The sequence below is a fragment of the Apis mellifera genome, linkage group LG2 (assembly GCF_003254395.2).
Source record: "Apis mellifera strain DH4 linkage group LG2, Amel_HAv3.1, whole genome shotgun sequence".
NCBI lineage: Eukaryota > Metazoa > Arthropoda > Insecta > Hymenoptera > Apidae > Apis > Apis mellifera.
Genome location: NC_037639.1, coordinates 5,564,764 through 5,577,476, shown reverse-complemented (window position 1 = coordinate 5,577,476; position 12,713 = coordinate 5,564,764). Strand labels below are relative to the sequence as shown.

The following is a 12,713-nucleotide window of genomic DNA, read 5'->3' as shown; positions in this document are numbered from 1 at the left end:
ACAGGATAAAATGAAAAAGTTTTATAACTAATTGCGAGAAATGAATTCACTCGTACGCTTTTTCGAAAATAAAAAAGAAAAGGAAGAAAAATGATCGGATTTTCTATAATAATGTAGAAACGATTTTCGTGCGCACACAGGCGAAAATGAACCACTTTACACCTAAAATTGTTTTATGCGTGGAATAATCGATTCACTAAGTGACGTTGCAACAAAATCTACGGCCGGCCGGAATAGTTTGGCACTTTTCCACTTAAGCGCCGCCTATTACTCAGTGGAATAAATACATTATTGGAGAGTACGTGTCGGTTTTGGCAACGAAAGAAAAGAAAGTAGAAGAGAAATACTCTGTTCCCGGAAAATAGACGAATAATTTGATTTGTGGAGGAATCATATTTCGTCTAACATCTGTTATATTTCCAACTATAATTTATATTATATTTTCACGTATATATGTATGAAGATCGCCACGAAATTTAGAGAAATAAAATGAAATTACTATCTTTATTTAACGAATTGAATTGTAGTCGTTATAAGTTAGACTACTGTTATTTTCTGTAAAAAGGTGAAAGGTAAAAGATACAATAAGATAACAAAAACATGTCTTAAAGAGAAGTCGTAAACGAGATATAACTCACTACTTTTTTGACTCGTGAAACTGAACGAATGATAATATTTTTTGTAGATAAAAAGAATAATTGATTCCAAATAATTCCAAATTTTGATTTACATTGTTATAAATCGACATATATATATATATATGTTAATATAATATTATCTAATATTCTTTGCTTTATTTTAAAAGCTTGCTTTATTTTTATTTTATTATTCTTTTAAAAACAGACAACGTATTTATTGATATCTCCTCATTGCTATATTATGCAGTTTCAGTAAGATAAGAATTCATAAAAAATTCATAGTTACTATTTCGTGGAAACATTAAACAAGATACATATTTATTACCAGAATAATAGTTTTCGAGATGATAATCATGATAATAATGGTATAACTTATATTTTAACGATTACTTAGTATTTTCAAAGCATCGAATCTTTTATATCCGTAAAATTTCGATTCTTTTTCCCCTCAAAACTCAAAAAGTTTAATTCTCTAATATAAGAATATTAAAATTTATTTATCCTATAAACCTAACAGCCAAACAATCGTATATTTAATTACAATTCGCTAAAGAATTTTCCTTGAAGAAGATTTCTTTTAGTCTATGGAATCGTGTGATTTTTCGAGTAAAAAAAAATCGATTTTTCTTCGCTAAAAATCATTATTCAAAGCGATACCTGTTGGCTCGCTTCTGTGACTATGCACTTCTGTTAATTGACGATAATGCAACAGGTAAAAATCCGTGGCAAGAGAATTTTTTCATCGTCAAATATTCGCCCCGTCTGTTCTTCGCGTGACGTAACATGACAAAAAGTAAAAAAGAAAAAAAGAGAGAGACAACTTCCCTATTCTATCAATTCTATCAACAAGCGAATTTGGTGAACGGATTTCAAAATTAATACAGGAGTAGATAAATTTTGCACACACCGGTGCAACCATTGTTATTGTTCGATAAGGGAGCCTGTGCAGTGGCGTTTATCAGAACAAGCTTTGAATTTATCGAATATCATAGAGAGAATGCAGAGACCGTGAACAGCCCCACAGTTTGATTTTACAGGATTTTCTTCAAAGTCAACGAGAAAGTTATATACCAACCGGTGTACAATTGTACAATTGTTCCACGATATCGTGTCGTACGCACGTTATTCACTTTATTATTTATTCTTTCTACCCATATTTCTAACCCTTCCCCTTCTGGGAGAGACTTCGTCGAGGGAAGTTCGAAATCGAGTTTTTCGAGGGATAACTTCGCGCCCGAATAAGAACCGATCACGTAGCAAGAAAATAAATAACCGTTTCTCGGCGTTTTGTTTGCGTTTCCTCGATTCTTTGCTTAGGATCCGCTTCCAAATGGGGAAGCGTGAAACGACGATTCTACTACTTGGCGGGCCGGAGCCAACGAACCAGAACAAACACACGAGGAATTGGATAAAAGTGTCGCCTCGGTATATTCCTCTTATTTAAATTGTATAGCATTAACTCGGCGCGAGTGAAATTTCATTTAAAATGAAAATTCTATTGTTTAGTTTCATAGAAACGTTATACGTGCAATTTCTATTTTTTATATAATGGTTATTTTAATTACCGTTCAGAGAACTTTTCAATTAGATTAATAAAGCTATCGAATAAAGTAAAATTCTGAATCTATATATCAAAGCTTGCAATTCTCCCAGCTTCCCATATATCCTAGTTTTTGCAATACCTAGTCCCTGTTTATGTAATTTATATATGTGACACTATCATTATGGTCGTATTACCTGTAAGATTATCTACAGAAAGCAGCTCGTTTACGAACAGCCTTCAGGCAAAGGATTAAGTAATTCAACCTTTAACTTTAACGAAGAGTGTTGCAAGACTAAAAATAAAAAGAAATATTAGGAAGAATTCGAATTTCGCGTATAAAAAGCTATTCTTCTTAGATAATGGAATTTTCTTCTGGATCCTATTGATTTATAAAATGATTTTATTCATTCTTTTTCTATTTCTATTCCTATTTTCAAAACGATCGTGATACGTTCAAAACGTATCAAGATATTTTTTACATATTTTACTGACGTCTACTAATCACTTTTATTGTCTAGACGAAGATTGCATCGTACTGATCGAGTCTAAGTCTCAGTTCGAGTGGATCGGTCGTTCCTAACACCCGTTGGGAGAGAAAATCTTGATGGAGGAGCGCTCGAACGTGTTTGTTGAGAAAATCTCATTACTACCGAGTCACTGAACTCCGCACACTTAGGTTTTCCCAGACGTGGAAAAACCCAACTCTTGCCCGGTGATGGAGGAAAATATCGGAAGGGAAACGAAATTGTTTCGTCGTGCATTTGTTGCTCGTAACCTCGCCCAATGAAAGGGTAACTTGCTTCATCCTTTTTGCGAAGAAACGAAGAAGATACGCTTGTGCGGATTAAAACTTTTCTGAATTATTCTCAAGACTTATTTAGATAGACACACTGCGTTCTACTATAACTATTTTAAAAATAATTATTCTCGAGAACGATTCATGCTTTACTTTCAAATCTAATTCTATCCTAAGAATAGAAAAGAAAGATAGAATATGAAAATATTTTTTCCAAACGTTACGTTGAAAATGATTCCATTTATAAAATTGATACTCGAAAGATCCACATGCAAGAAAATTATATTTTTGAGGATTTCTCTTTCAAATTCTAACATTAATTTCGCGTCTCTCTTCGATTCATCGAACTCTGAACTTATTCGCGTGATAGAGCTGAACTTTCATAGATCATGCTACTATATTTCAAATCGCGAAGGGACCTGTTATTTATTTAACAGACCTTGAATAAGTATGCAGAGATTCGCGGCAAACTTGGAAAATTCGTTCAGGAATGTATCCAGATTTCTGAAGCCTGATCGATTAAATTGTTAAGATAGTACGTATATGTATGTTTCGTTTACCTATACTTGAATGGAATTCTATCAACGTTCCGTTATCTGTAAATTACATCAGAAGGAAATGCGTTTAACGTGACATGAATGTCAATAATTGATCAATTTTATCTTAAAATATAATCCACGATCGATACTATTAATGAAAATTATTAAATTATCTCACGATCTTATGTTTGATAATCGGCTAATTATAATAATCTATAAAAGTATTTTTATAATGAACTTGAAAAATTTAAAAAAAAAAAATAAGTGTTTTTAAATTATACGTGAAAAAGGAATGTATTATTTATATCCAAAAGAGTCTCTGATTCAAGATTCCAAACAAGATGATAATTGGATAATTGGATGTAATTTTTATTTAATTTCCTAAAGAATTTTCGAATTTTCCTTAATTTCACGAAATTCTACGAATCAAAAGATACGAATACAATAAAAATAAGAAAATATAAAGATGGTTACATAAAAAGTTCATGTTTCATTTAATTTTTTTCAATTGTTACGTGTCATATTATGCGTAATAATTTTCCATGCGAAACGCGAAACAAGAATCTCGTTAAGAGGAAAAATAACGAAAAAAAAAAATAGAAAATAATACAGCATATGCATAGAACAACCTGATCATCCGTTCTCCATTTCCTGTCGATTGACTCGATATTACTAAAGCGTGCACGTTATCGTAATAAATGATCTAACAAAATAACTGATCTAACAGCTTATATTTTTCTATATGTTGCCATGAAACCGAGCACCGTTTTCTCCAAAAACCTCTTCTTAAATGAATTTTAAAATTTCGAAACGAAGAAATACAATTATTCTATCTTCTCACGACCGTGAGTTTGATTTTTAAACTGAACTGAACTTTATTGAATTAAATAAATTTTTATTATCCTAATTTATTGCATAATAAAAAAGAAGGAACACGAATCAAACGAATAAAATATTGGAATCTATCCTATATTGAAGTATATTTTGCACAATGGAACGATTTCGATGGAAATTTCCGATGAAGAAATATCTGTATCCGATTCGTTGGAAATAAAAAAAACTTTAATATTTGAAATTCTGTATGTTTCAAATTAAAATTCCTACCATCGATTTAATATTTCATTCGTAATTTAATTATTTTAAAATAAGAAAAGTATACGCGTATAAAAAAATTTGCTGGGAAAAATAAAAATGAATTAAATTAATCCTAGATTATTATCACTAATATCTAATTATAATATTTTTGGATATATTTTATGTTAAAAAAATAATTCCAGTAAAATATAAATTATAAAAAGTCCAATGAAATCTTACCCTCTTTAATTAAAATCTTCACATCTGACATTTCTTGTATTTTTCAAGATATATTTTAAATCGTTTCTAAATTCTACGTCTCCTTTTGCTTTTAAAATTAAAATTTTCTATTTTAGGAATCTAGAATTAGAATTAATTTAATCTTTCTAAAACGAAACCATCACAGAAATGATAAAAACACAGATATATTTTCATAATTCTTCACTGAAGAAGAAAGACAAATCTATTTCGAAAAATATAGATAAAAGAGAAAAGCGGTGAACGAAAGGAAAAAGAAACGTAATAAAGATATCTTTCTCTTGTTCAATGAGAAACAAGAAGAAAGGAAGAAAGGAAAAAAGAAAACGAGAATGATCGTGACACTCATAAATATTGTAAACGTATGAACAGATTTCGTGCTCGAGTAGCCAAACGAAATGTATGGCGCATCGTTACGAGCTAGTCCGTGCCGAGAATTTTCATTTCATTCAACCAGGAACATCCCCTTTTCGGCTCATTGCCGCCTATCTCTTTTCCCTGTGGCACGCAACATCGAGCTTTCTCTAATAGACCTCTTAAGCCTCAAAACTTGACTTTATCGATATCAATGGCGTGACGGGGTGTACATAATAAACGTGAGCCAATCTGAACGCGATGCATGGATAAAATGGATGAGAAAAAAATAAAAGGATCGAATCGTTCTTGCTTCGTAATTCGAGAGACCTATTGGCCTTCGTTTCGCGGAGCGATTCGAGGTTAAACACGAGATTTTTACAAAAATTGTATGAAATGAATTAATACATATAATTTATATTTAATCGAAAAATATATAGTAATTATAATATACATTTCAAATCAAATTATTTATATATTTATGCTTGTAAATATTTAAATATTTCAAATTTATCAATTTAATTGAGTTTTAAATATTTAAATGTTTTAATATCTTATTTTTATTTTTTTAACAGGAATATAATCATATTGAGAAGCATAAATAAATAAATAAATAATTGAATGTAAATTTAAACCCTCATAATTTGAAATATTTAATTAATAAATAAATGTTCAATGGCAATAATAAGTCTTGCTCAATGAGCCAAGGAAAGAATTGCCTTTCATAAGTGCAACGTTTAAGATGCAACTATTTATCGTAAAATACGAGTTGATTAATCAATTAAAAGGTTAAACGAACATTGCGTTGTCGAGACACTTAAAGATCTTCTGAGTCATTATACCAACATCAATAATGTTAATATTTCATGTCAACGTTGCAAAACATGAAATATTATAACAATTAAAAAAAGAACATAAAGTAATACAATTAAAAATCTTTTGAAAATTCCTCTTTGTCTGAAACAACATATAAAATTCAAATTTTAAATAATAAAATAAATAAAAAATTACGAAACATATTCTTTGAAATCATTCGAATAGAAACTAAAAAAATTTGGATTAAATTTGGATATTTCAATCGAATAAGGAGAATACATTTTTTTGAATTATTATTAAAATTTCTTGTAATCTCCATATTCAACTCAGAGAAGATACATTCAACTAACAACATAAATCCTCAGAACAATTATTAAAATTAAGAAATACCATTAAAATATGTTTCCATGGTATTAAAAAAGTTCTTAATTGCAAGCTTCGTTAATCAGAATCTACAGCATTGATCGAATGCTTATATTCTAGAGAATTTTATTGTTAGAATACAAATATCTCCATGTTCACAGATTGATTTTATTATGATTTCGTTCGATTTTTCGCATTTCTATTTTTTCATGGCACGATGAAAGTCAGAATAAGCATAAGTTTAATCAAGGATTAAACAATTTTGAATAATGGTAAAGAATTCCTGCATATCGAAAGAAATATATAATTCTTTTTTCGAAAAAAAAAACAATAAAACATTAGTATTTCTAATAAAAAGCTCCTCTTAGATATTTCTAATGGAAGCTCCTCTTTACAAGCTTTATGAAAACATTTTCGATATTCTTCGATTGAGATGAACAATTTTCAGAATCTATGTTTTTTTTCATGACAATATTATATCATGAAACTAAATGGAAATAACAATGGAAAATAGCAATTAATTTCTTGTGAATTTATAATAAAGAAAAGATAGAATATATGTATATATTATATTTAATCGGAATATACTTTTATACTTAATCGAAATATATGGTTATACTTTTGAATACATTCAATTTCTATGAAAAATTATTTTTTCCTAAGTCACATTTAAAATTTATTAATCCGACATTATAACCGTATTAATAATCTCCAAATGTTTTCATAAAGATAACTTTACTATTATCTAATTTCCAAAAAACATTTTAAGAAATTTTTACGATAAATTTTTATCATTAGAAATGTCTATTTATTTCAATTCTCTCTATTTTTTTTTTCCACAGTAATTAAAATTTACTAAAACATATGTTTTTATGCGCAAAATTATATTTCGCGAAATTACGCATTAGAATTATATTTCTATAGAACATACTATATTATAACTATACTATATACATACTATATATTATACTATATTTTAGTTCAATTAAAAATTAATATGTATACGATATTCTATATAATTATTTTTCATATAAATCATAGTTAACATGAATATTTATCTCATACCATATATTCCATGCAAATATAAAAATAAATGTATATTACTTACCACCGTTTTTCCCATCTTCCTTTGCTTCATCTCCAACCGGCTGGACACTTTCCTTGCTCGTATTGCACCCCATTTTCACTTATCTGTTCCTATATTTCTATCCTCCAATCACAAACGCCGTTACTTGCAACACTTATTGTATAATACGCGATTATGATCGACTAAGTGCTCTTCTCGTTAACATTGAGTCTTCAAATAAAGGGCCCAGATTATAAAAAGACTACTTGTGCACTAAAAGAATTATTGATACCTCGACAAGGACGAATTGGAAAGATCACAGTACAATATTTTTGGCGTTTTCAAAATTGTCTTCTTGTGTGCTAGAGGTTAACGACACGTCGTAGTACCGGTATATTCGGAACGATTCGTTGGAACGAAAATACAATGATTCTTTGTGATTGGTCAAACTGGACGTATCGCAATTTCTTCCGTTCGTGAATTTAACAACCGGTTAAGAAAAATATATATGTATATATGTATATACTATATATTAAAACACTGTACAAAAGCTACTGCCGGTGAACACTAAACGCTATTCTACGAATATATCACGAACACAAGTCCCGTCGGCGTCACGAGGCGTACTGACTACTGACACTGCCGACGACCCTGCCCTTGCGTCGCGAGTGTGACTACGCGAGTCGATATAAACATTCTTTCGCGGTTTTGTATATATACACATATATAATTCTATGCCTGCGAAACTTATAATAATATGTATATCTATTATGGATTTTACATAAATTTAATTTTAAATAAATAATAATTGATTAAAAATTGATTTTAAATTCTTAAAATTTTTTTTAAATTCCCACAAAAAGTGTATCGTTTTCATCATCGGTCAACTTCGCGCCACTCCCAATTTTCATGTAACATCCAAGAAGAAAATAAGAATTTTTGCAAGATTTAATCGATTTCATAAACAGATACTTCACCTGGTTATTTTATTACATTGAATCGACAAAACTGGTGGCAGACAGGCGCCAACAATTCTCGTGATTTTCCTGTTTTGTGGAACGAATATCGATTTTGTAGTTTTGATAATCCTTCACGATTTACCGCCGTTGGTGATTCATATTTCACAGACATGGCTTGCACATTTGTTTGTTTCATAGTTGCGTGACTCGTGCTGAGAACTGACAAATAGCTTTCAGTATTTTTAATGTTCCTTTGTATATACTATTTTTTAAATACAAAAAATATTAAAACAAGAAATAATTAATAACGATTTTTAAAATATTTTTAAATATGTAATAAACATTGTATTTTGTTTTTGAATGTACAAAATGTTTAATTCTAATACCGAAAATTAAAATATATAAAACAGTAAAAAAAAAATGAGATGAATTTAATTATTTTATTTTTTAACTTTACTAAATAATTTGATAATAAAAATAAAGTAATGAATTTTCCTTAAATATTAAAATATTAAAAAATATTGATAACCATACTAATAATAATTTAATTTAATTTTAATCTTTTCAAAACTTTTTGAAATAACTCAAAGGATATTTAAAATAATAATTTAAAAAACACATAATTTTATTGAAAAAGAAAAAAAATATGTGCAATATTAGGTTAAAATCATATGTTTTATATTTTTATATCTTTATTTATATTTGTATATTTTTAATTCATTTTATATTCTTCAATTTTTAATTTTATAATATGATATTTAAAAAATAAAATGGAAATATGTACATTTCACATATCAGAAGTGCTCCATTTATAAGCTTCTTCTTGGCGAGCTACTTTTGCATTTTGTGCTTCAAACCATCGTTTTTCATATCCATTACTTCTATCAACTCCATCCCATCTATGACCAGGTTTAATACCAAAACGATTTGGCATGAATGAACCTTCATACTTTGGTGGATCTGAAAATATATAATTATATATCAGTTTAATTATTTATAACATTTATTAGAATTAAGCTTAGAAAAAATCTATAATATTTTACCTGGTTTCCTCTTTCCTTCTTTTATTTGTTTCTGTTTAATATATTCTAACATAGGATCTCCTTCTCTTTCTTGTTCTCTAAGTATTTTATCCAAATCAGCATCATCTGCATATCTTGCTAAAGGTTTACTCATTTCATAAAGATCGTCTTTCAATTTTTCTTCGTGATCTTCAACTTGTTTTAAACTAATATAAAAGCATTTCTTATAAATTTTGAAAAAATAGAAAAAAATTTTATTTTATGAATTTTATATAACTTACCCTTTTCCCCATTTAGCATATTTTTCATCTAATTCCTCTTGTTGTTTTTGTCTTTCGCGTTCTTCTTGTGCTTCTGCTTCTAAGTTTCGTTTTTTACCTGTTTTAGTATCACGTATAACCACTGCTTGGCCAACTCCTGTAACTTCTTTACTAAGCTGAATAAAATACAATTTTATAAATTTTTATATAAAATTAATAAGAATTATAGTATATAAGAATTAATCAACATAAAATTTGTTTAAATACTTTGCTAAAATGTTCAGCTTCCTGCTTTTTATATGCTTCTGTTTCTTCTCGCAATGCTTTAGCATCTTGTAGTCCTGCTTTTTTTCCATCTAATGTTTTCTTCATTTGTTTGTTAGTATCTCCTTCTTCAATATTTTTATATTTTGATTTGTTTTCTTTAAATATCCTAGAATACAAATATTCTTCTTCTTATATCTCTTTAAAATTTTCATTTATTAAAAAAAATATGTTTGACCATTAATTATTAATCAAAATCATACAAAAAAATATATATATATATAAACAAAATTAAAAATAATAATTAGAAAAAATAAGAGAATTTAAATTAAGAAATATTAGATAATTAGATTAATATTAAAATAATACTTTTCGCGCATAATATTTTAAATCATAATCATACCTATTTGATTTAGATTTATAAAAATCTCTATCATTTCTTCTAAATCTATTCGGACTTGTACTGTCTCTGTTTCTTTTTTGAGGTGGACTCATATTTGAATCATAATATCCCTTATCTGATTTAAAATTTTTATAAGAATGTTTATACATTCTATTTCTTTCTATTTTTTCATCTCTGTATCTATGCCATTTTGAGTCATAATTTCTATTTTTATTTTTATCATTCATGTAAATGTTTTCATTACTTTCATATTTTCTTTTAGATGTATTAAATTCAAAATTATCTTTTGTTCTATGCTTATGCTTTTTACTTTTTCTTGGTGGACTTAAATCTGAATCAGAATCTTTTCTATTCTTCCTAGGAAGACTCATATCTGAATCAGAATCATTCTTATTTTTTCTAGGACTCACATCTGAATTAGAATCTCTTTTTTTCCTAAGAGAACTCATTTCTGAATCATTTTTATGTATTATATTTTTCTCAAGTTTATATTTTTTATTCTTTCTTGGTGAATTTATATCTGAATTATAATTTTTAATTTTTCTAGGTGGACTAAGATCAGAATCATCTGATATTTTCTCTTTTCTTTTTGTCTTTTTTTTAATTTTATAAGATGGAACATCTATTTCTTGACTGCTATCATCATCACTATTACTTTGCGGAGATTCACATTTAGAATTAATATGACTTCTAGATTTTATTCTAGGTGGACTCAGATCACTATCTTCATCCTTTTGTACTTTCTTATTTCTCTCATCTTTAGATCTTTTTGATATTCTTGGAGGAGATAAATCATCATTTGAATATTTCTGTTGTATCTTTGATGGGCTTAAATCATCATCAGAAATTTTCTTAACTTGTTTAGATTGTTTATTTTCTTTTGCTACACTAGTGATTGTTAAATCACCACTTTCATCATTAGCTATAATTTTCCATCTTCTTTTATCACTAAAATCAACTGGTCCATGTTCATCCACTACACCGGCTATTTGAGGTGCATCTTCGGCATTGATGAAAATATCAAATTCATTCTCTTCGATTGGTCTTATGTTCTTCAAGTCTATGTCATCATCAATGATTTTTACTCTGCAAAACACATCTCAAAATTTGTGCAAAGAAATAAATATAATTTTTAAAAATATTTTATATCGATTTGAAAACCAAAATTGAAATTCCTTTTTGCATTAAATATATCGTCCATATTAATATAATAATATATTAAGGAAATGGTAATGAATAAAATACATTTTCTTTTTACTATTTATCATATAAGAAATTTTTTAAATATTATATAAATATTCAAAATGTTTCAATTTAAATATTCCAGGAAAATGTGTAAAACAACTACTATAACCTAAAACACAAGGATTTACTGTTGAAACTGTCGACACAAATTATAATATTTACAATTTAAAACTTACGTTTTTGCTCCCAATTTCATCTTTTTCTTCTTCTTTTTTTTCTTATCATCGCCATCTCCTGAAGACAAATACTTTTTCAAATATTCTTTTTGGTCAATAATTTTCTTCTCCATTATAGTATATATTAGCACGATTGTTATTAAATATTATACTTTTACTATATTCTTTAATATTAATTACGTGAGAATATTAAGAATAATGTAAAAAATATTAAAAAATGTAACAAATATTGAGAAATATTGAGAATAGATCACTTAGAACTATAAACCACAAAACTAATGGCGAATAACAAAATGACGACTGAGCGATTGCGCGGTAACCAGTATATAATTTGCCAAAAAAAAGCAGTAAAATATTTTAAAATTGATGTCTTTCTTTAAATTTTTATTTTTATAATACAACATATTTTATATTTATTATTAATTTAACATTAATTAATGATGAAATATAATTTTTACAATAAATGCAAATTTAAACTATAAGTAATTTTTTTCTAGATAGGATACAATAGAATAAGAATTGTGACTTAGCGCCATCTCTTGAGTATTTTTAAAAGAATCTTTTCAAAATACTCAAGAGATGGCGCTAATATTCAATTCTAATTCTGTTTTATCTTATTTTTTTAAAGAAATATCTGTAACGCTCAACAGATGGCGTTAGTAATCAATTCTTATCCCTTTCTATCCTATTTCTATCTTCTTTTCTTTATTTACTGTCCTTTTTTTATGTTTATGTTTGTGGCACAGAGATGGCGCTGATTTCATAAGTTGTAATTTATCTCTGTCCTTCTTTCATTGTTTACTCTCCTTATCTATACTTAGTTCCATGACCACTGAAATCAATTGAGCATATTTTTATTTTTTCTTTTTTAAAATTATAATCTATATTAATTTTCAATTTAAAAAATATATATTATATCTTAATTTTAGAATATATT

The 12,713-nt window shown here is 27.6% G+C and overlaps 2 protein-coding genes across 3 annotated transcripts in view; both read right to left on the bottom strand.

The window, feature by feature from the left end:
• The window catches only part of LOC552020 (neuromodulin), an 89,935-nt gene extending 81,886 nt beyond the window's left edge, over positions 1-8,049 (bottom strand). For both annotated transcript variants that reach the window (XM_006561089.3, XM_026439023.1), the window contains exon 1: positions 7,490-8,049. In XM_006561089.3, coding sequence (XP_006561152.1) covers positions 7,490-7,562 — 73 coding nt within the window. In that variant the 5' untranslated portion in view covers positions 7,563-8,049. The remainder of the gene's footprint in view (positions 1-7,489) is intronic.
• On the bottom strand, positions 7,892-12,119 carry LOC408712 (BUD13 homolog). Its single transcript, XM_392248.7, has 7 exons — positions 11,777-12,119; positions 10,356-11,441; positions 9,956-10,121; positions 9,710-9,864; positions 9,450-9,634; positions 9,191-9,366; positions 7,892-8,625 (listed from the first exon to the last, which is right to left on the bottom strand). The coding sequence occupies exons 1-6, from the start codon at positions 11,887-11,889 to the stop codon at positions 9,194-9,196; spliced, it is 1,878 nt and encodes a 625-aa protein (XP_392248.5). The 5' UTR covers positions 11,890-12,119; the 3' UTR covers positions 7,892-8,625; positions 9,191-9,193.
• Positions 12,120-12,713: the final 594 nt, after the last annotated feature.

What these genes read in the sequence shown, in the direction of transcription:
- LOC408712 (XM_392248.7), bottom strand. Translation starts at nt 11,889, where the DNA reads ATGGAGAAGAAAATTATTGACCAAAAAGAATATTTGAAAAAGTATTTG. An exon ending in ATGAAATTGGGAGCAAAAAC is followed by an intron (nt 11,442 to 11,776) that starts GTAAGTTTTAAA and finishes TGTGTTTTGCAG; the next exon opens with AGTAAAAATCATTGATGATG. An exon ending in AAGCTGAACATTTTAGCAAA is followed by an intron (nt 9,865 to 9,955) that starts GTATTTAAACAA and finishes TATTTTATTCAG; the next exon opens with CTTAGTAAAGAAGTTACAGG.